The sequence below is a fragment of the Vombatus ursinus genome, unplaced genomic scaffold (genome assembly GCF_900497805.2).
Source record: "Vombatus ursinus unplaced genomic scaffold, bare-nosed wombat genome assembly UNPS02014773.1, whole genome shotgun sequence".
In the NCBI taxonomy this organism is placed as follows: Eukaryota; Metazoa; Chordata; class Mammalia; order Diprotodontia; family Vombatidae; genus Vombatus; species Vombatus ursinus.
This window is the reverse complement of record NW_020954551.1, coordinates 4,019,551-4,044,109: the sequence shown is the minus strand read 5'-3', so window position 1 is coordinate 4,044,109 and position 24,559 is coordinate 4,019,551. Positions and strand designations below refer to the sequence as shown.

Below are 24,559 nucleotides of genomic sequence, written 5' to 3'. Positions count from 1 at the left end.
CCTTAGGAACCTTGCGCTCTCCCGCCTTCTGGTACGTGGGGTTTCTCCATTCTTCCCTCCCTTCGCCATTCACATTCCCCTGTCACAGAAAACCCATCTCAGTGTCACCGTGGGTGATCTTCCTCCTGTGACCCGAAGAGCCACTTGGCTGCGCCCCTCTCTCCTACACTGATGACCACAGCCACGCCATGTATTACGTTTGGGTCCCTGTGCACCTTATTCCCCTATTGCAGGGTGAGCTCTTTGGCAAGGCCTGGGCTCATCCAAACTCTGTAACGAGCCCGAGAGCCGCTTCATTGTTTGTTGAATGAATGCATGAACGTCCTTCGTGCTGAGCGTCTCCCACCCTGTTTTTAGATACTTTGGGGGCATCCACCTGGAGATGTTACTGTGATCTTAAACTCACCATATCCCAACTCAATAGCTCCCCACCTCAGGCTGGGGAAAGAAAGACTTCCCTTCATAAAATTGCCATTTTCTTAATGGAGCTGCTCTTCCCCCAGACCTGGGCTCAAAACCATCATGTCGCTTTTCATACCCACATTCTTTTATCCCCGTTCGTTGTGGTGGTGGTGGTTGTTGAGTCGTTTCTGTCATGTCTGACTCCTGGTGACCCCATTTGGGGTTTCCTTGACAAAGGTGCTGGCAGGGTTTGCCACTTCCTTCTCTGGCCCATTTGACAGATACGGAACTGAGGCAACCTGGGTGAAGTGACTTGCCCAGGGTCACACAGCTCATAAGTGTCTGAGGCCAGATTGGAACTCGGGAAGATGAGTCTTCCTGACTCCAGGCCCGGTGCTCTGTACTGTGGCAGCACCTAGCTGCCCCTTTATCCCCATACAATGCCTGTTTCTCCTTAATGATACTTTCAGATTCATAATACTCCGTTTGTTTTCTGCAGCTTCTGCCTTAGTCTGGGCAGCTGGGGGTGCCACAGTGGAGAAAGCCCTGGGCCTGCATCTTTAGACACGTATTAGCTGTGTGATCCTGGGCAAGTCACTTAACCTTTGTTTCCCTCAGTTTCATCAACTGTAAAATAGGGGTAATAAAAACCCCCACCTCCCAGAGCTGTTGTAAGGATGAAATGAGATATTTGTAAAGTGCTTTGTAAACCTTAAGTGCTACAGAAGTCTGGCTAGAGTCAGTAGCAGGAGTAGCCCTCATTGTCATCCAAGTCTTTGTATTCTCATTGCTTACCTTAGTAGGAACTTAGTTGAACCAAATCCCATTATGCCTCAGTGACTGCGGAGATCTCCTACCGTAGCCCCGCACCTGGTCTTTGTCCTACTCAGATTCATTATGCACAGGGCAACTTGTTTGATTTACCTAAAACTCCACTTTTGTCACATCATGTTTCTCCTTAAGATACTACAGTGGCTCCACGTTGTCATTTGTATCAAATCCAAACTCTTCATCTTTGCATTTAAAGAGGGCACAACCTTCTTTCCCCTACTTCCATAACATAGCCCTTCTGTCCCAGTTAGTTGAGTCTCCTCACTGCCCCACTCAGCTTGTGCTCCTCCTCCCCTTCTCCTTTTTGCCGCCATTGTTTCCCTTGCCAGTAATACACCTCTCCAGTCCTGTCTGCTCATTCAGATGTTACGTGTCCTTCAAATTCCAACTTTCAGATGGCCTTCCCCAGATATGCCAACCAAACCTGACCTTTCCCTGACTTCCAGGAGCACTTCCAAAAAGAGCGACATATTTTGGTGCTTGATTATTTTCTTTATTGTTCTCTATGAAACTTGAAACTCAGCCCAGCACCTGATCTCCCTGCCAGACAGAAAGACCTGGTTATAGGCAGCATTGGTTTACAACATAAACCCGTTTTCAAACATTAGAAAGCTTGGCATGTGACCCAACTATAAGTCAGTCTCGGTGTATTTATGGGTGCGACTGAAAAGAGGGGAGCAATGGAATGCAAAGTAGAGCAGATTTCCGGGGAAGAGGATTCCATCTCTTCATTGATGATGGGAGAGTCCACATTTGAGCTCTTAACACTCAGTTCCTCATGAGAAAATGGAAATGAATGGTACTTAAGAATATGAAATTGGGGAGAACAGCTGACCCTGGCCACATTCACACAGAAACAACTTTCCCTGGTTAGAGGTGACACAATGTTGTGTAAAACACTGAGACACATTTGCCAATGGTATTTCATGCCGACATAGAGAATAACCTGTCAAATTCCAAAAGTCAGGATTAAATTCTGTAATTGCTCTACTCTGTGGATATCCTGGTTTTGATTGTATCAATCAACCAGAATTGGCAAGACCTCCTCAGTGGACTCTCCGGTTGAGATTGGTCTAATAATCTACGTAGGAAAACTAAGTAGGTGAAGGCACTTCTTATCCAGGGAATGACATGCAGTTAGATGGGAACCCCATTGAATTAGTGCATTTATCCAGTGCATGCATCCAGGAAGGCCCTGCAGAAAGACAGTGAAGTGGGTAGATAGGCCCAAAATTGAATATAATAAAGAGAGCTGTGCTCAATTGCATTTGGGAAATTATGCATCACAAACCATGCATGAGCACAAAAGCCTATCTTTTTGACATTTAGTATCTCTTGATGATGTTCAATGGTGCAAGTCATGGAATAATACCATTGTCTCCAAAGAATCAAAATTACGGATGACCCAAAGGGTGACAGAAATGTGAGCCAGGTACACGCAGGCTGCAGCATTTTACCAATGATATAGGCAAGAGGTAACATAACAGACAGCATCCAGTAAATGTGCAAACAAGACACGAGGCAGACTAGTCATTGTTTCTGTCTTTGCATCCAGCTCAGAACCAGCATACAGAAGGATGCATATTGGTTAAGTGAGTGAGAAAGAACCAGTGAACTTCCATGTGCTGTGTCAACTTGGACCAATGAAATGTTCAAAGACCAAGAGGAAACCCAGTGGGTTGATCCCCTGTGAAGTATTTATGGGAGGAACTAGAGAGAATCACACGGAATGAGAGGGTGTGAGTGGATAGGAAAATAAGGTTCAGGTTGTGGCCACACACTAGTTTCGTAACCAATCCATCACAACAGTATTCTATATTCCCTGTGTGATTAACATAGTGCCACCCTTTCCTGCCCCTTTGAAGACAGGGGTTGGCCCAGTGTAGTGGAAAGAGCATGAACCTTAGGGTGCTTGGCGGCTGGGACCTGTGAGGTGCAATTCTGGTGCTCATCCCTACCAGCTGGGTGGCCCCAGGCAATCCATTCAATGTGTCTGTGTCCCAGCTTGCTCTTACAGAAATGACTACCATATAACTTAGATAGTGATTGTGAGCCTTAAAGCCTTATATGTTAGCTGCTAGTATTATATGCCATGAAAAGAGTCAGGAATATGTGACCATAGGCAATTGCTTTAAGCCTCAGTTTCCTCCCCTGTAAAATGGAGGTAGTACGTGTACTACCTATCTCATCAGGGGGTTTTGACGGAAAAAATTTTTAAGCCCTAATGAGTTATATTCACATAAAATATTATTATAATATACTCTTCCCCTAAATATAAGCTACCTCCTTAAAATATGTCCTGAAATGAAAAGAAAATTATACAAGTAAACATGAAAGATTAATGCCAGCTCAGAATGGACTCAGATTTTATATGAGCCAGTTGAAGGAAGGAGTAGGCAAAAGCCAGTCATTCCTTTTTTGTCCTTCCCTCAAAGTTCGCCAATAGATTTCAAAGCCCCTAGGAGGTATTTAATGAATATTTGTTTAATTAAATTGAATTGAATGCTACTTAGCATTCTGAGGAAAAATAAACAGAAAGCTGATACATGATGAGAAAATATTTGGAAATCATCCTAACTCTCCTCTAAAGATCCAGCTCTAATGGGAACTGGGTCTTCTTAACAGTTACAGGTGAGAACTTTCTTGTTACATTCAGATTTGACAGTTCACAGGCTCAGTTGGAGCTGAGGGGATTCGTGGGTACAACTGAGTGAATTTCTGTGCCAGCTTTCTTTTTCCTGAGGCAGAAAATGGAGTTTGCCCCTGTGTCAGGGAAAGTTGCATATACCAAAATGGTGGGCACATGCCAGGAACAGAGGGTGTGGAAACAAAGGTGTACCCAGACAGTGCAAATGAAAAAGTAGAGGTCGGAGGCAGCAGCATTTTACATCATTTGAAAGATCAGTTTTTGTTGAGTGTGAAGTGTTGAGGTCACCCTTGCCAGGTATGTGAGGATGGTTAGTACTGCATTCAGGCAAGCTGGGTTTGAGGGTGGGCATATACACTCGCAGGACGACATGCGGGACAGGCTCTCTTTACTTGTCTGAGCCTCAGGTTCCTCACTGGAATAAGAAGATGCCTTGGTCCTCCTCCTGCACTCCATCTGTGGGAGGAAAGGGCTCTATAAATGGCAGCACCTTCTGTCAGTGTCCAGAGCGCCTTGACTGGAGAGTCTGTGTGGCCACATCCTGGCTGTGGGATCCTAGGACCCCAGCGAGCTCTGTACAACTCTGCATTCTGAGAGTTGCAAACATTCATCGATAAGAGGAGTCTCTCTCCAGTTTTCTCTTCGTGCACCAATGAAATCATAAGCCTGGGCCAAAAACCGACTTTAATAAAAACTTTCCAGTGTTAGCCCTAGTTTGGAAACTGATCCTCCGGCCCAATCCCTTACATACAACTTATTTGAGAAGTTTAGTTTACCACCCAGTGATTCCCTCTTTCTTCACATGTTTTTGGTCCCTCCCTCTGTTTACCCTGGACAAGGATGGCATGGCCATATATTGAAATGGAGTGTAGGATCACAGACTTCGTAAGCCTTCTCATTTGACTGATGAGGAGCCTGAGTCCCAGAGAGGTTACTTGATTTGTCTAAATGCCACACAGGGAATGAACAGCAGGGCTAACTAAGACTGGAGGCAGGTCCTTTTCATGCTGCCCACGGCGCTGGGCTCATTATCCTCCTCTCCAACCTTGGGTTGTGCTCCAGGGTTCCCCACCTCTTCTCAGGAACCGGCCTCCTCTTCCTGGCCACGTACACACTGTGCACGTCCTCCCACCCCTTTTAGGTGGTATGTTCCCCTTCATTAGTACATACTCCTTGAGGGCTAGGCCTGTCTAACCTGCTTTCATTGGTATCCCTGACACGGTGCAGGCACACAGGAAGCACTTAATTCTTTGTCTGCCTGTCTCTGACTCCAAATCCCATACATGCTTTCTCTGTTTTATCACATGGCCTCTGAACTGTCCCAAGTTGTGCCCATTTAAAAAACTCAAACTTCCATGCTAGGGAGATAGACAGATGTGTAGAGAATTACATCATCAACTATTTGACCATTGTCCTGCATTTGTAGACCCAGGGCAATTAATTGTTTAATTTAAAATTACCTAGAGTGTTCCCTCATGAGCTTCTTATGGGCTGGGACCATGTCTTACTCCTCTTTCTATCTTCCTCTACCTCTCTCCAAGCTCGGAGCCCCATTTTAGGAAGTGCTTGGTTAGTTCTTTAGGAAAGAATGGCTTAAGGGCTTCCGGTGTGTGTATATGATCACAACTTTTGGTCAGCTTGGTTCTGATTGTTACAAATGATGTTTGTCTGATAAATAGTCTCATGTTCAAAAGTTATTAAGAAATTGTCCTTAAAAATAGTTTAGCAGTACAAAGTTACTATTTTTCACTAACACCATTAAATACAGTATAAGCAAACCCAACCTTAAAGTAGTAATGTTACTTTGTGGTAACGTTGGCTAATCAACCATTTAGAACGTTGTTCTGGTGCTGCTGACTGCTCCCAGAAACATGGGTTTGCCTGACATTGTGTTTTCACAGAACCAGTTAACGGAAGTTAGGCAGGTTATATGTGTTCAGATGTTTTTATTATAGTGGAATTGGGAGCACAAGAAGAATAAACATATTAATAATGGGATTTTTTTCACATTATATCATGATTCAACCTGTTCCTTGAATATATATGTATGTACAGTATCTATACTGTGGCTAAAAATGTTCTGCCTTCTCTAAATTGGTCAACCTTAACATTAACAAGAAAAACTGACGGCCTGTTCTTCCTAGCTGAGCTTACAGGGTCATCACATACCAAATGAAATTACTAATAATTAATGGTCTGAAAAGTTTAGTGATGCCAGTGAGAACCAGGTGGTACATTTTTCCTTGATTTTTTTAAGCCATACTATGAATGAACTGTTTAGCTAATGTTAGTATGGAAGGTAGTATTAACACTCACCATACAATATTGTCGCTGTCCTTTTTACTGGAAGAATAGGCCTCCACCTGAGGGTAATGCCCCACATATGTGTGCACCGTGACTCCAAGCCTTTCACATACTCCAGACATGCATCATATGCCACATTGATATGAATGGGCAACGTTAATAGCTAAAAGCTGTCTTTTGCCCATAGTGTGTGGGGAAGGTGTAAGTCAGCGAGGAAGAAGCCACAGTAAAGAAATGGGTACTCTAAGCCCTTTGCAGTTCTAAGGAAGCTGCTAAATCTCCTGACTTTGCTCATCTGTACAAGAAGGTTAAATGAGATGATCTCTAAAGGCCCCTTCCATGCCCTATATAGATGCATGCAGGAACAGGCGGTAGCAATTGGGAATGTCATTTTGACCTCCTGGATGAGGTAACCCTACTTGATAATGTAGGTCACTGCCTTCTCTGGGCCGTGTATCTTACAAAGTTGCCTAGAGCACTCAGAGGGAAAGAGGAAGGATAAGGGATAAGCATTTATTAAGTGCCTACTATTGGCCAGGCATTGTACTAATATGATCTCATTTGATGCTCACAACTGCTCTGAGAGATTGGTGCTGTTATTATCCCCGTTTTACAGTTGAGGAAACTGAAGCAAACAAGAGGTTCAATGACTTTCCCAGGATCACACAAACAGGAAGTTTCTGAGACCGGATTTGAACTCGGATCTGCCTGAGTCTAGCCCCAGTGCTCTGTGTCCTGGTGTAAAGTCGCAAGTGAAGTTAAAGGAGCTCTTAACTTTCAGAGTTTTGATTCTGAATAAAGGGGAATATGTTAGTAGAGTTGTCAGATTAAGGAGGAAAGGCTTTCTCTATGACCTTCCTTGGGTTTCACATTAATAATTCATAACCACCTGTAATGAATTGTCTGAATTTTCTGTTGGAATCATGCATACGTTCCTACGGCCACATGTCACCAATGGCTGGGCTTTATAATTTGTCTTTGGGGATTCCTTGGTAGGATTATATAACTTGCTCTTTTTTGCTGAGAATCCTTGCCCTCCATCATTTCTAGTGACCGAGGAGGTCACTAGGTTAGCAATTTGTATGTAACCTCGGTAAATTTTCTGTAAAGTAGAAATTTCTTAGTCTGCTATAATTAAATGGACTAAATAAAAGGTGCTTATCAGAAAATGCCCTATTAGCATGAAAGTCAAGGACAAACCCCTTCTGATTTCCTTCACGTGTTATTAGGAGATTCAGTTACACAGCACGCTCACCGCGCTCCTTTTCCTGCCCGTAATCTATTGGTAGCCGTGGTTAGCAGGAAGAGAAAGGTACCCTGAAACATGATGCGCAGGAGCGGGTCATCTGCCCTTTACGGTTGCTCCGCGTTGGCGGGGTGAGTGACGGTGTTCCAGGAAAGACTCAGAACCGCGCTGCCATCTGTCCTTTAATTTGCCTGATTCCAGACCTGCAGGAGAATTTAGGTGGACTTTTGAGGGGAAGTGGGCAGAAGGGCAGGAGGAGAGACAGCTGAGCACCAGATTACTCTGGAAATGGCATGATACCTTAAGTTATGATCAGAGGTTATGAGAAATACGGACATTCAGAGTGGGTCATCTGTGTGGAAATAAGCGTGCAGCGAGCCGGCCCAGCCCCTTCCCACAGCTGGACGTGCTGCACGTTCCTCAGCACCACCCCCACCCCCACCACCCCACATCGGTAGGCCTGTGGTCATTGCCTTTTACCTTTCTGCTTCCTTCGTCTGGATGCAGTCAATTCAGTAAGCGTCCATGAGGAATCTGTTGTGCGCCAGACACGGCTGGGTGCTGGGGACACAGAGGATGAGTGAAGTGGCCATCAGCTCCTCCATTTAGAGTGGAGAGAACATTGGAGGTCATCCAGTCCTGCCTTATCATTTTAAAGAAACTGGGGGGGGGGGGGGGTGGAGCCAAGAGGGCAGAGGGAAAGCGGTGACTGTTTTGAGCACTCCTCCCAAACCCCTCCAAATGCCTAAAAAAAATGGCTCTAATCAAATTCTAAAGCAGCAGAACCCACAAAAAGACAGAGTGAAACAAACCTCCAGCCAAAGACAGCCTGGATGGTTGATCGGAAAGGTGTACCGCTCGGGGCGGGGAGAGGAGTGCAATGCAGCATGGGTGCGCAGGCCACAGCAACCCTGGAGCAGGCCTCAGAGGACTGAATTTCGGGCAGCTGTGGCAGTTTCCAGACTTCTCAACCCCTGAACGCCAAAGACAACTTAGAAAGTAAGTGGGAAAAGTCTGTGTATGCAGTAAGAGAGGAGCTAGGTCTCAGCCGCAAGTCTCGAGCGCGGCCCGGGGTTGCGGCTTTTTCCTGAGCTTCAGGCCCACAGACTGAGGGGGAATCAAGTGGCTGATCACATGGGGATTGCAGGGTTCTCTTTGCCAGTGCTGAGGCAGGAATCTCTTGCTTTACTGGTGCTTGGATCTGGGTCACAGTTCTGAGGGGTGGTCCTGGGGCGAGGAGGAGCGCTGGTGTGGTGAAGCTTGTTGCGGCTGTGGAGAGGAAACACCTCACCCCTTATCATAGCACCTTGGAAGAACTGAAAATTTTCAGATCCCTAGAAGTACCTCTGAAAACAGCTGTACACACCCCTGAAGCTTGGGACAGTACACTCTTCACGTTGGAAGCAGACTTTTACCTTAACAAAGAGTTTTAAACTAATTGGCCGGGATCATGAGTAAGCAGCACAGAGTCAGACTATATTATCTTACTTTGGGTAACAAAGGAGATCAAAACATACAACCAGAAGAAGACAACAAAGCCAAAGCCCCTACATCCAAAGCCTCCAAGAAAAATATGAATCAGTCCCAGGCCTTGGAAGAACTCAAAAGGAATTTTGAGAAGCAAGTGAGAGAAGTAGAGGAAAAACTGAGAGTGATGCAAGAAAATCATGAAAAACAAGTCAGTAGCTTGCTAAAGGAGACCCAAAAAAATACTGAAGAAAATAACATCTTAAAAAATAACCTAACCCAAATGGCAAAAGAGGTCCAAAAAGCCAAAGAGGAGAAGAATGCCCTAGAAAGCAAAATTGACCAAATGGAGGAAGTCCAAAAGATTACTGAAGAAAATACTTCCTTAAAAATTAGAATAGAGCAATTGGAAGCTAGTGACTTTATGAGAAGTCAAGATACTGTAAAACAAATCCAAAAGAATGAAAAATTAGAAAACAATGTGAAATATCTCATTGGAAAAACAACTGGAAAATAGATCCAGGAGCGATCATTTAAAAATTATTGGACTATCTGAAAACCAGGATCGAAAAAAGAACCTAGACATCATCTTTCAAGAAATTATCAAGGAAAACTGTCCTGATATTTTAGAACCAGAGGGCACAATAGAAATTGAAAGAATCCATCGATCTCCTCCTGAAAGAAATCCCCAAAGGAAAACTCCTAGGAATATTGTAGCCAAATTCCAGAGTTCCCAGGTCAAGGAGAAAATATTACAAGCAGCCAGAAAGAAACAATTCAAGTATTGTGGAAATACAATCAGGATAACACAGGATTTAGCTGCTTCTACATTGAGGGACCGCAGGGCATGGAATATAATATTCCGGAGAGCAAAGGAAATAGGATTACAACCAAGAATCACCTACCCAGCAAAACTGAGTATAATCCTGCAGGGGAAAAAATGGTCATTCAGTGAAATAGAGGACTTTCAAGCATTCTTGATGAAAAGACCAGAGTTGAATAAAAAATTTGATTTTCAAATACAAGACTCAAGTGGAACATGAAGAGGTAAACAGGAAAGAGAAAATCATAAGAGACTTATTAAGGTTGAACTGTTTACATTCCTGCATGGAAAGATGATATTTGTTACTCACAAGGCCTTTGTCAGTATTAGGGTAGTTGGAGGGGAAAAAATTATGTGTACGTATATATAGATATAGATAGAGGGCACAGGGTGAGTTGAAGATGAAGGGGTCATATCTGGAGAATAAAATTAAGGGGTGAGAGAGGATTATACTAGGAGAAGAAGAAAGGGAGAGGTAGAAGGGGGTAATTTATCCCACAAAAAAAAAATCAGAAAAGAAAAGGCTCTTACAGTGGAGGGGAAACGGGGGAAGGTAAGAGGGAATGAGTGAATCTTATTCTCATAGGATTTCACTTAAAGAGGGAATAACATACACACTCAACTGGGTATGGAAATCTGTCTTACCCTACAGGAAAATAGGGAGAGAAGGGGACAAGAGAGTAGGGAAATGATAGAGAGGAGGGCTGATTGGGAAAGGGGGTAATCAGAAGCAAATACTTCTGAGGAGGGACAGGGTCAAAAGAAAGAATAGAATAAATGGGGGGGCAGGATAGGATTAAGGGAACTAGAGTTAGTTTTTCACAGCATGTCTACTATTGAAGTGTTTTGCATAACTGCACATGTATAGCCTATATTGAGTTGCTTGCTTTTTCAATGAGGGTGGGTGGGGAAGGAGGAAGGGAGAAAATTTGGAACCCAAAGTTTTAAAAACACATGTTTAAAAAAAATGTTTTCACATGCAGTTGGGAAATAAGAAATACAGGAAATGGGGTACAGAAATCCATCCTGCCCTACAGGAAAATTGAAGGGGAAGGGGATAAGAGAAGGGGGGGGAGAGATAGAAGGGAAGGCAGACTAGGGGAAGGGATATTCTGAATGCATGCCATCTTGGGGTGGGGGAGGGGCAAGATGGAGTAAAAATTTGGAACTCAAAATCTTGTGGAAGTAAATGTTGAAAACAAAAAAATAAATTAAAATTACCATAAAAAAAAGAAAAAAAGAAACTGAGGCCCAGACAGGCTAAGGGACCTTCTCCAGATAACAGAGTACCAAGTAGCCAGGAGGAATTTGAACCCAAGTCCCTGCTTTGGAATCATGGTGGAAATGGGGACAAAAAATAAGGAGGTAAGAAAAGAGATCAAAGGAAGAGAGCCCTTCTGGTGTGGCCAGAGCCTGGTTCTCCCTCGCCTCCACCATCTATTCTCTGATACCCTGAAGGTATTTGTGCAAGGATGAGCTTCATTGAGTTCAGGCTATATGGTCACTACTGCATATTTTCAATATACTGAAGTGCCATATTCAAGAATCTGGATTCTGGAATACTTCAACTGTTAGGATAACTTGAGGAGTGACTCTCCTCCCTCAGTAATTTGAATAGGTTAGAGAGCTCAAAAATTAAGGCACCCACACCCCGCCCCATGCTTTCTTGTCTGCTAAGGTTCTTGTCTTTGTCTTCCTTTTCCTCTTTAATAACGGATTGGCTCATGTGGCTGTGAAGATGAGCTCTATTGTAGACAATCATTGGCATCCACCTGTCTGTTCCCCTAGTGTATTTTCATCATCTTTCATCATCATACCTCTGGTAATGAGTCCTTCTCGTAAAAGTCGTACATAAATAACAAGGTGTGTATGTGAATCAGGAGTTACTAATGTCCTCTAGATCACTTTTTGAATGTTACATATGATTTTTTTTCCATCCTTTGATGTCTTCCCCTTCTTCAGATAGCATAAGAATGTTTTCAGAGCCGTCTTCCTTTTGGCATGGCCCCTTCTGTGTGTCCTTGTGTGGTTTGGGCCTGATGCTCTTCCCACCATCTTTTTCTTGAATGCCATTTTATCAAATGCTGAGTCTCTGTGGGGGCTGTCATCAGTGATGGAAATAGATCCTTATGAAGCAGATACCATATCTCTGCCATTTCTTGTCTCTTGTCCTCCACAAAATTCATACTCTTGTGACTCATCTGGATGCGTAGGTGACCCTGGATTCTTGAAGGCTCTGCCAGCAAGACATAAGCAATGACAGAGAGCTGGAATAAAGAGCCCTGAACTACAGTCCTGGTAACAGTATCTGCGGACCGAGGACCAGCCTACCAAAGTACAAAGTTGCTCATCACTAACGGACACTGGCTGATGAATTCTTTGGATGTGACAGTCCATGAAACAAAATTCCCATGTGGGAACTTCAGATAGTGCTGCTGTGTAATAAGTGAAACAAAAAAATCACCACCTTGTCTAAACCTGCTAATCTGAAGGTCATAGAGAAGCTTCTACTGTATTTGTTCTCTAATGTAGAAGTTTTATTCTTATCAAGAAATCATTTCATCTTTTGCCTGAACAGGGCAAAATAATAGGCCATTTGACTTGGTAAGGCAGAACCCATCACTGAGGGCTCTCTTCCAACAAGATGTCTTTCATGCCCATGTCAAAAGCATACTAGAGGGGCAGCTGGGTGGCACAGTGGATAGAGCACCAGCCCTGGAATCAGGAGGACCTGAGTTCAAATCCGTCCTCAGACCAAACACTTGATACTTCCTAGCTGTGTGACTCTGGGCAAGTCACTTAACCCCAATTGCCTCACTACAAAAAAAAAAAAAAGCATACTAGATAGCTTAATGGATACAGCTATAGCGATGACTTTGATTATCCATATCAAAGATTAGCCATTAATGGTTCAGTGCTAACTTAGAAGAGGTCTCTAGTGAAGTGCCCCAGGGATCTCTGCTTGGCCCTGTGCTGTTCAATATTTTTATCAAGGTCCTGAATAACAATATAGAGGCATGCTTCTCCAATTTGGAGGTAATATGAATTGAGTCCCTCAGGTTGACGGTCTAGAACAGATGGGAACCCATTGGGTTACAGAATAGCCCGACTTGGGATCAGAACATTATGAGATTATAGATTTTGAGCTGAAAGGGACCTTCACAGCTACATAATCTAAGGGGAGGAAACTGAGATCCAGAAAGGTGAAGTGACTGGCCCAAGATGACCCCAGCATTAAATGACTAAAGTGGGATTTAAGTCAGGTCCCCCACTACACATGCTCTGGATTTTCTCTAGTAATAGAGACCTGGACTTGGAGTCAGGAGATAGTGATTTAACTTCTCTCATCCTCAGTTTTGTCACCTGTAAAATGGAAATAATAATGCTCGAACTCCCTAGCTCCCAGGCTTGTTACAAGAAAAGCACGTTTTAAACATTAAATGCTACAAAAATGTGAGTTGTCATTTTTATTCATCATTAAATCAAGAGCAGTTTATTGAATGTTTTCATATGTAATTGGACAGTTTTTAATTGTTTTAATGCATTGGCATCTCAACTTCATTTTTCTGAAGTTTAAAATTGTCTATTTGATTTCTTTTTTTACAGGGATTGGTTAAATGTGTTCAGTCCACCTATTGTCCCCCGTAGCCAGCAGCCTGCAGAGCACCTGGATTCCTCAGGAAGTTTGAGTGTTCAAGGTAGGAATTTAAATAGTAACGTTTGCTGAAAAGGAAAGTAAATGAATTTATAAGCATTAGAAAAATAAGCTCAAGAGCTGGAGGGGGCCCCTACGGCCACCTCGTCTACCTGCCCCCCCCCCCCACTTAAGGATGAGGAAATCCTGCCGTTTTTAGCTGTTAAACACCAGTCACATAGGGCCATTTCTGTGCTGGGACATGTCTTGATTTCTTCATCATTAATTTCAGTTAATATTCATTGTACTTCTATAGTGGGATATATGCATAGCTGAAACAAATCAAAAAAGTGCTCCCAACTTTCTAATTATTGCTTCCAGGAAAGTAATTCTAATATTTTAGTATCACTTCCTGAGCATCACAAAGTCAGCCCGTGTTTCTTGGGCAATGCAGCTCTGACAGTTCCTAGTGGAAATTTGAGAAGAATGAAGAGGCAGACCCTGAGACAGAGGTCCCTTTGGCAACAGTTTCTGCTCAGGTGAACCATTTGTTTCTGGCTCTGGGATGGAAGCATTGCCATTAGGGGCCCAGGGATAAAATATCAACAAAATAATTTTTGCTGAAAATTGAGAAATTTGAATGGTGGGAAAGGGAAATAAACATTTCTGAGCCCTGCCGCATATGCCCAGCTTTAATATCATGACTGTCTAAGAATATTCTCTGCATCAAGTCTTGAACAAGAGAGCACAAGACCTAAAGTTAGGAAGACAAAAAACACAGTTGAAACCCACCAAGGTGCCAGTTTTCTGCTGATTGCCCAAAGGAGAGAGCAATGATGCATCCACATTTGTCTTTGGGTCTAGAGAATTCAGAGTGAGAGCTCATAAATCTGACTTGTATATTTTGGCTGCCCCGGGGATGGAGCTGTTTCTGTGATTTATAATCTGAAATAGATTATGCCCCTCAAATTGGGCGTCTTTTCAGAGGTGTACATTTATAATTACTTATGACAGAAGAATAAGGCCTTGCTGTCAAGAAGGGACCTTGCTGGGAGGAAGCACCTGATCTGTTCTGGTAAATGTCCTAAATAAGCCAGAGAGAATGAGGCTGTGGTCCTTGAGCGAAGGCACTGGAGAGATAGATTCTGATAGTGCCTGAAAAGTCATCTTAAAGTCACTGTCACAAAGGCCAGCACTGACAGCAGCAACTCAGTTACATGGAACATAAACTGAGCTTCTGCCAGAGGGGAAATTCAAGGATCGAGTTCAGATGAATCCTGGCGTTAACCTCTCCTTGCTCAGTGCCTCCACCAGTGCCTGCTGTCATTGGCTTTTGCTCTTCTGCTTTTACCAACCCAAGAAGCACACCAGTAACAGAGTCTGTACTGTTCGTGAGCTGAGGCCATGCATCTGTGTTCATGAAATGTTGTCATGGGCATGTCCACACACTCATGCACACAAATTCTCTCTCTCTCTCTCTCTCTCTCTCTCCCTCTCTCCTTCTCTCTCTCCCCCCCCCTTCCTCCCTCCCTCCCTACCCCCCTCCTCCCCTCCGTGAACTCTCACCTCCAGAGTTGGGAATTGGGAAGAATGAGGGTGCTAACCATCTATACCTACCTAATCACAAATAAATGAGCTTCCACCACTCCAGGGCTTTAACCCAGGTTAGAAAGTTGAAGAAGAGGAAAGGTTTTATTTGAATGTGTGTGCATGTGTGTTGCTTTTATTATTTTTTTTAACATTCTTTTCTTTTTAGATTTTGAGTTCCAAATTCTCTCCTTCTGGCCCTTCCCACACCCAGGGAGAAGGCAAGCAAAATGTTATCAATTATACATGTGAAATCATGTAAAACATTTCCATTTTAGCTATATCACAAAAAAGCAAGAAAAAATTGTAAAAGGGGGAACATTATAATTCATTTTGCCCTCAGAGTTTACCAGTTCTCTCTCTGTAGGTGGATGGCATTTTTTCATCATGATGCCTTCAGAGTTGTCTTGTATCATTGTATTAATCAGAGTAGCCAGGTCTTTCACAGATGGTCGTCATTACAGCCTTGTTGTTACTGTGCACCATGACCTGCCTTCTCACTTCACTTTGCATCAGTTCATGTAGGTCTCGCCATGTTTTTCTCAGAAACCACCCCTTTGTCATTTCTTATAGCACGATAGTACTCCATCATGGTCATATGCCATAACTTGTTTGTCCATTGGGCATCTCCTCAATTTCCAATTCTTTGACAGCACAAAAAGAGCTGCTCAAAGTATTTTTGTACCCATAGATCCTTTTCCTTTTCCTTTGATCACTTTGGAGTACATAGCTGGTAGTGATATTGCAGGGACAAAGAAGATAGACACAGTTTTATAGCCCTTTGGACCGAGTTCCAAATTGTTCTGCAGTGTATTGGACCAGTTCACAATTCTACCAACAGTTTATTAGTGTGCCTAGTTTCTAGCCTCATCCCCTCCAGCATTTGTCATTTCTAATAGGTGTGAGGTGGTACCTCAGAGTTGCTTTAATTTGTATTTCTTTAAACAAAAGTGACTTAGAGTATTTTTCACATAACCATAGGTAGCTTTGATTTCTTCTTCTGAAAACTTCCTGTTCATACCCTTTGACCATTTATCAATTAGGGAATGGCTCTTATTTTTGTAAATTTGACTCAGTTCCCCATGTATTTGAGAAATGAGGTCTTTATCAGAGAAATTTGCCTTTAAAAATGTTTGATATTACTTCACTGTCTATGGTACCTTTTGGCAAAATGAAATTTCCCTGCTTATCTCTTTTAATTAGGTCTATTTTTGCTTTTGCTTTGTGTGAGATCAGGATTGCTACCCCTGCTTTTTTTACGTTAGCTAAAGTATAATAGATTCTGCTCCAGCCCCTTAAGCCACAAACAGCTGAGGTGGTTTTGGAAGGAGAAAGAGTGGAAAGACAGGAGAGGAATTAGGTAGGGAGAAACAAAAGAATGTAATTCAGATAACCATCTTAAATTAAGAATAGGCAGCATGCATGCACACACGCATATGCACACACGTGTGCACACAAAACCCTAGCATCAATTCCCTTGTATCAAACACCTCTCCTGGATGTAGGCTTAGTGCCCCTGGTTGGAATTGCTACTTCATTTTCTCATGGAAACAATAGTGTAAAGTTTGTTAGATGTAGTTGAAATAATATGATGAGTGTTGTATTTGAGGGACACTGCGGATTCAGCTGGTGATATTTCACATCCACACATGTCCTGCTCTAATGCTTCATTGGGGTATGGAAGCAGCCCTGGGTTCACAAAAATTGGCAGGGCTATGAAATGGTGACCCGCCATGTTTAGGCTAGAAAGGCTTCATGGACAGGCCCAGATAGATGAGGCTGGATGCTGACTGTCTGAGGACCAGCCATGTCATCACAGTGGTCCTTGCTAAAGGTCTTGGGGATCTGCCTGTGGACAGGAGCCACCTGCCCTGACGAAGCGTGGCTCTCGAAGCATTGAGGATCTCAAAGCATCAAGGCCCACGTGCCACACACTGACAGCTCCTGGACCCTCAGAAGGGCCCCACAAGGAAGGTACAAGCTTTGGTAACTCACTCAAGACCATGTCTCCAGCCCAGGGCCCATGCTGTTTCCACTACACCAGGCTTTGGTTGGGCAGCCTGAAAACCTAGCAGTGGGTACTAGGCCTGTGATTTTACTGGCATCGAGAACTCCCGGGTGAGGAAACACCCTCTTCCAGTGCAGGTCTACACCTCTGCTGCATCGTAGTCATGGTGAGCTGCCAGGGACACAAGGAGCTGATGGGACTTGGCCAGGATCACACCCCCACTGGCGTGAGATTTGGGACTTTCTGGCTCCCTCCACTGTGTCTCTGCCTCTCATCTCTTCAGGGGACAGCAGCGGGGGCTCACTGTTTACTTGTGCGAGAAAATCTGTTACAAGGTCTCCAGAGTCCATTGATAAACGGACTTTGGGAACACAATCCTTTTAGAAATTGGCACTGCCTTTATAAGAAATTGTTTACACAGTGAAATATTGATACTTCAAGATGAAGCAAACCTTCAGAATTCTCTTTTAAGTGGCATTTCACCAGAACAGAAAATTGCTTCTGGCTTCCACAGTGTCTGATGTACACGCTTTTCAGCTGACGCCTGAACAGAAATCAATACTCCCGGCCTGTCGTTCACTTGCTTTCTGAGCAGCAATAAGATTCTAATTTTGTATTGTCAAAGAAATCATATTTGAGCCTTTCATTTATCTTGTACTTCCCCTGGGCTCACGTCTGCCGAGAACACCATGCAGTTTAGAGGGAACTTCCCTCCAGGGGATGCTGCCTTGCTGGAGGATTGCTCCGGGACAGTTGGAAAGCCCTGAACCCTCTCTCAAGCCACCCCAAATGGATATCCTTCCCACCATGCACACAGGAAAGTAGTCTGGAGAGAGGGGGTGACTGGTCCCAGTACTTCTACATGGCAGAGTCAGAAAATTGAAGTGTAAGTAAAGGAGTTCAAAGGTGTTCAAAGTATCTGGCTTCCCACACCAGTGATATTCTAGATTGAAAACCTGCCTGATTTTTTTTTTTTTAATATTGTTATAAATGCATTACATGTAGATGATTATTTACATTAATTGACTTTCAGTAAGAGTAAATGAACTGGAGAAATGACTCCTCCCATTAACTCTTAACAGATAGATCAGCGGACAGCCAATATCATAGCATTAGCAATGGTTGAGTTAGTTTTCCTTCTGTTATTGCCCTTAGCCAATCTCAAAGCAGATAAGGCCGAAACTCAATAAGCTGATAATTAAATGGAAGGCAATTCTATTGAACCAGAAATCATTTTATTATGGGGAAAAGGTAAAAAGCCTGATTTGGACCCAGGTCTAAATGTTCTCCAAGTGGTAGTGGGAAATGATTTTGTTGCTGTTGTTGTCGTTAATACGTCCTTGTCGAGGTACTGGGGCTCAGCCTTAAATAGAGCAATTTGCCATTTTGAGGAAAAGCTAACCCTGTATGATGCGAGAGTGTAATTGAAAGTTTCGTAGTACTCGTGCATGGTAATTACTTTTCACAACATTTCCCATTGCTTTGACATCATAATGGTAATTGCTTAATGATATTATAATTTTATTACATAGTGATTGCAATGGCAAAATGGTGTTAGTTGAAGTCTGTGAAAACTACATTAGAACCAAAACAAAATCCTCTGACGAAGTTCAAGCATTTCAGTGTCACAGGAAGATCGTTTCACCCAGTTTTGCTCTAAGGATGCCGTTCTTGTTCCCGTTTTTTAGTTCACTGAGTTTCAACTCAGATGATAATAATAATATTGTAAAATAATTAAAATAACCAAACATATTCAAAATATCCCAGACTCAATACAGTGTCTGGCACATGGGAAACACTTAATAAATGCTTATTAATTGATTAATAATCATAATTTACATTCCTAAAGTCCTTTGAACTTTACAAAGCACTTTCCTCACAGGAATCCTCTGAGGAAGGTAGACACCTTCTTATGGGTTGGCGGGGGTGGGGCTAATGGAGGGAAAAAGGGAATAAGCATTTCCATAAGAGCTTCCTCTGTGCTCTTTGCAAATATTTCACTTGATCCTCACAACAGTCCTGCAAGGTGGGTGCTTTTATGATCCCCAGTTTACAGATGAGGAAGCAGACACAAAATGGAGGTCAAGTGACTTTAAACCACCTGAAGCCTGATTCTCTCTTTGTATGGTAGAATAACTAGTATCCAAAATATCATCATGAGATCCCGAAGGATTAGACATTCGTTGGAGTTCTGTTATTTCCTTATCACTTCCTTTCATCCTGCTTTAGATACTCTTATGGTCCACCCGCAGACATGAATGTTGCCTTGTTTGTCAGATGTTTTCATAACCTCTGTGACCCTCGGAAAGTCACATGACCTCGAAGTACCCCGGCCTCTTCTTAGTTGTTATCCGCTATGCCAGAGGTGGCTCGAGGTGGTCACTGGCGACAGGAACTTTCCATCCCGGGACCTCCTCACAGCAACAAAGCCATCAATGTTTGGTGTATTTTTGTAAATAGTCGTCCTCAAGAAGACAGCATCTTATCAGACTGTAAACACCATGATGGCAGGGATTTTCTTCTGTTTTGTGCCCGCATCATTTAGCTCAGTGGCTGGCACTTGATAAATGCTTGATTTCCCCCTGCGTGATTCAGCTTTCTGAATTCTTGGGACGGTCAGTGGTTCTTGTCTTTCTTCTTCTTTCGTGCAGGGGAGGATGACCTAAGTGCCGAAGAGGATGGGGACGTGCTGACTCTGCTGTATGATCCATGTCTCAACTGCTACTTTGACCCCCAGACTGGGAAGTACTATGAGCTAGCTTAACCCATGATCCGGGGCCCAGGAGGCGGCCGCCACCAGCAGGACAGCGCTGTGTCAGGTGTTCCCCGGCGTGTGCGTGTGCGTTGTGTGGTCACACTTAAATCAGAACCATTAGGCAGAGAACCAAACGTGTTTGTAAGTACCACTGAATGTTCAGAAACGGCTCCATCGTTTTTACAGATTTATATTCATTTAAAACCTTGTGCAGAACTAGCATAAGGACAGAATCTTAGGACGATGGGAGCTTTTTCTTATTTGTTCTGTATCAAATAGATGATTTTGTTTACTTCCTATTATAATTCTTATGTAAACCAATTAAGACTTATTAATTCATATGTTTTGCAGTGTTAATTTGTAAATGATGGCTTGATATCCGGAAACTGTATTCTTTTCTTACCTGTTAAAAATCTATTTGGGCACCTTCTATTTTATTATATATTCATATTACCAGAAAGAAAATAAAGTATGATAGTCAAAGGAAAGTCTTTCAAGTTGCTTTGGGGTTTTGTAGAGTGTGTGTGGTGGTATTTGTGTCCCCCTGCATTTTTACTAGAATATCTCTGGAGGGATTCACCTTTCCTTAGTCACAAAGAAAAGCAAGCACACCCCTAATCAGCTTAGTCTTTATAGTACGGCCTTAGACTTCCCTTTCCATTAGGGTTCCTGCAGGGTATGCCAAACACCACACTGCTTGCTGCTTATCAATTCAGGCCTCTTGGCCGCTTAGCCCTGTCTTTAGAGAAGAACATTAAGTGCATCTTGTTGAATTTTTCCTCCAATTATCTTGGAACTCTAATTATAATGGTACAATTCAAAGCCAAGGCTGTGGATCTCTTCTTTATCAAGTAACATCCTAATTTGAAAACTCCACAGACCTGATAGATTCCCTATCTCTGGCCAGAGGTCAGAGTGTCTTTCTTTTGTCTGCTAACTATGTAGTTGTGTGATAAGGAAGCCAGTCACGTGTTTCAAGCCCTGGGGGAGATAGCCTTCAAACAGATGCCGAGTCTGTTCGTCTTGAGCCTGAGGAGACACTTAAGTTAGCTGCTGTATTTTTTTTTATTTAATAAGGCAATTTTTTTAATAAAGTAAGGTGCCTTTTGAAATGAAAAATGATGGGCGTATGGTCTCAGGCTTTTAATAGTAGTCACTTAGTGTTAACGGCTCAGAGTAGAAAATGTGTTCTTAATTTAAATGGCAGATTGGGCCCACTATCCAAGGGATGATCAATTATTTAGAGCCATATCCCTGATCATAAAAATTTAATCCTTTTGATCATAAAGAATAACTCTGAGATGAATAGCCAGCCAGGATTTTCCTGTTTACGGTAAGACAGTGAGTCCCTGTTACCAAATTTCAAACTTAGAGAGACCCTCGGCGGCCGACTCATCCCTGAACAGGTGTTCCTTCTGCAGCATGACTGACAAGTGATCATCTGGCCTTTGCTTGAAGGCCTCCAGTCAGAGGGAACTCGCCCCCTCAAGGCAGCCCACTCTATCTGGAGATAGCACTCATTGTTAGGAAGGCTTGTTGTTGTTTGGGAAGGGTGGGGAAAGAGGGTATTTTGTTTCCCCTGACATGAGGCCTTAGTCTGTGTGCTTCGTCTTCTACCTGTTGCTCCTGGTTCTACCCTCTGAGGCCAAGCAGAATAATCCTGGTGTGATCATGTGATAACTTTTTAAGTACTTGATGACGTGTATTAATTCTCCACTAAGTCTTTCTCCTCCAAGTTAAATATCCCCAGTCTTCGTTTGGGATGAACCTAGACCCTTTGCTGTCTGCATACTTTCCAGTCGTTCAACGTCAAGAGCCATCTAGGATTGCTTCCTTCTTCTGCTGTCCTGGTCGTGGCAAAAGAGCTTATAGGAAGCAGCCCCAGTATGGCCTACACAAATGATACAATCCTCGCCTGGCCTCAGTACCTAGAGGAAAAATACCAAAGTACGACATCCAGTAATAAAAAGTCCTTCTCATTAACTTCTTTCAGATGTCTCTTGCATTTTATAAGGAGTCACTCAAAGAGTTATTATGGAACATTAACACAAAAACAGTGAAGGAATTGGTTGGTGCTCCACCTGGCCAACTTTAATGCGTCTTCAAAGAGCTGGTCAGGTGCCCGAAAGGTCAAATGATGGATGATAGCAGGGATGCAGAAGAGGGAGGGGTACGATTGTATCCCATACATCATATCTACTACAATTGTACATCATGTACCTCAGTGTTCATCTTCACTTAATGTTCCTCAGATATTGTTTTCTGCGTCTACACTTAATTAAGATTGAGATCTCACACCTAAAAGTACCCAAACTTTTTCATGTGGTTGGAGGGGGGAGGGTGAAAAAAAAGCACTAGAATGAATTTGAGCCAAAATGGAAATAGACATAATGATCATTCTTATAGTCATCATGTTCACAATCTCAGAAACATCCTCGGCTCTTTACTCTTCCTCAACCCTCATATCTCATCAGTTATCAAGACGTGTCTCTCTGGGAGGCAACGTGGTCAAGCGAGTCAAACCACCACCACCTTCCCTGGGACCCTGATGGAGCTAGCCCTGGCCTTGGGAAAAACAGCACTCTCCAGACCACTGGGCCTGCTTACAGCCTAGCCCACAGCCATCATCAAGAAGAGTAATCCCTGTGGCAAAGGAGTCCACTGCCTTGCCATCACCAACACTGGCCACTGACCACTTACTAACAATGGGCAAATATGCCCAAGAGCTCTGGGAGTCCTGTTTTCAGCCTAGCCCCCACAGCCATCATCCCAGGAAGGAATCCCCACGGAGATGCTGCTACCTGGGACCACAGCCACAGCTACTGCAGGTGCAAAAAAGAGAGCTTCCACCACCCAAATCTGTGGCCCTGACACATGGTTCAGCAAAAGGAACTGATAAGAATTTATCAGTGGAAATGTCATTGGAGAAAAGGCATTCCCATGACCATCGGCTTTGCTGCTACCATCCAAAGGTGGAGCACGTGGGACCTCTTTCCCTCCATCCCTCCCTCCCTGCAGGGACTATTACCTTCATTTTAGATTTGTATCCCCAGTTTCTAGCAAAGTGTAGGCAATTAATAAATGTTAAATGGAATTAAATGTAGGTAACACACAGTTGACAATTAAATAATGAAGTGAATTAAATGGAGGTAACACAGTAGGCAATTGATATATGCTTGTTGAATTGAATCACATGTAGATAATAGAATAAAACCGTCTCACTGAACAATTCAGGGTATAGCTAGTAAGTAATTTTAAATTAGCTGCCTCTGAGTTATTAGTCATGGCAAATCCTAACCAATGGATAACCTGGAATCAGTGGAGAAAAGAAGTGTACTTGGCCTTAAATAAGTCATCCAGCCTCACTGGCAATCAACACTGAGCACAGCATCCCAATTAACTGAAATGGAAGCTCATAAAGGAAAACATAGCAAAACTGAGTTTTCTAATGCATGCAGAAATTATGCCAGATAAATTTGCCCAGACGAATCTTCTCCCAGATTTTTACTTCTTCTTTTAGTGAATCAGCCATTTCAAGCATATCTTGATTTTTCTCCCTGAAGTACAACTATATTTACTAACCAGGACTAATATATAAATAGGACACTAGCTTAGGAGTACTAATTATAAAGTCATTCCATTGGCTCCAACTAAAGCAAAGGTTGTAGTATTGAAGAAATATGGGTTGAACACAAATAGACAAGCCCAGCTTTCAGTCTTAAATCTAAATACTAGTATAATGTGGGTTATGTATACAAATGAATGAAAAAGCATTTAAGTGTCTGCCGTATGCCAAGCCCTGTGCTAAGCACTGGGGATGCGAATAGGAAAAAGGACAAAAAAGAAACAATCCCTGCTCTCAAAGAACTCGAACTATAATTGAGACAACATGTAAGAGTTTGTCTGTAGGGCAGATGGAAAAGCCCAACAGTCCTAAGGGTATATCAGCAGGTCCGATGACAGTATGTAGGTATAGCCTTCAGGGCCCCCAATTTCTCTATCTCACCAGAAGGATGAGCATTGGAGACCTCCAGTGCATGCAAGCATCACGAGGAATCATTGGTCTTCCCACCTGAATGCATCATGAGATCTGAGCAGTTAAGGGCAGAATAACGGGGAGGATGCCCCTGGTGGTGGGTCCTCCTACTCATCCATCTGGCCCAATGGGGTCAGGGCAAATTGGGGAAGTGGAAAAAGAGAAGGCATAGATGAGTAGCACAGATATTCTTCATTTTACATTAGTAAAGTTGGTGATAAAGGAAACTTCTATAAATTGAATTACGTTTTCTCATTTTGTTCTATTTTTTAAATCAGAGATAGAATCAGAGCCATAGAGTTAAGATTCTTTAAATGTATAGGTGAGAGAACTGAGACTGAAGGTTAACTCACTTTCCCATGAGTCCCAATTGGTAGAGACTCAGCAGGTCCTTCATAAATGCTCACTGCTGTTGTCTTCATTCCCAGTGTCATACTGAGAAAGAGACTCAGATGTAGGCACTGAGGTGAGTCCCATGCATGCTTGACTAGGTGCCATATAGCTGTGAGGAATTCTCTAACGTGGGGGAAAACCTCCCCCCCCCAATCACAATATAATGTAAGCGAAGGTCAGAAAGAAGTGTTATTCCTGTTACAAGTCATGACCAAGAGAGGCTAGTGGACTCAGAACATCTGTCAGCCGAGAGAGCTTTTATTTCAAGCCTCTCCTTCTTCTTCTTCTTCTTCTTCTTCTTCTTCTTCTTCTTCTTCTTCTTCTTCTTCTTCTTCTTCTTCTTCTTCTTCTTCTTCTTCTTCTTCTTCTTCTTCTTCTCCTCCTCCTCCTCCTCCTCCTCCTCCTCCTCCTCCTCCTCCTCCTCCT

At 43.1% G+C, this 24,559-nt stretch overlaps 1 protein-coding gene across 3 annotated transcripts in view; it reads left to right on the top strand.

Annotated features, from left to right (window-relative positions):
* CUNH3orf67 (chromosome unknown C3orf67 homolog) overlaps nt 1-20,181 on the top strand; it is a 215,966-nt gene extending 195,785 nt beyond the window's left edge. For 2 of the 3 annotated variants that reach the window (XM_027863912.1, XM_027863911.1), the window contains 2 exons: nt 13,327-13,418; nt 19,601-20,181. In XM_027863912.1, coding sequence (XP_027719713.1) covers nt 13,327-13,418; nt 19,601-19,713 — 205 coding nt within the window. In that variant the 3' untranslated portion in view covers nt 19,714-20,181. The remainder of the gene's footprint in view (nt 1-13,326; nt 13,419-19,600) is intronic. The other variant, XM_027863913.1, reaches the window with a different exon arrangement.
* Nucleotides 20,182-24,559: the final 4,378 nt, after the last annotated feature.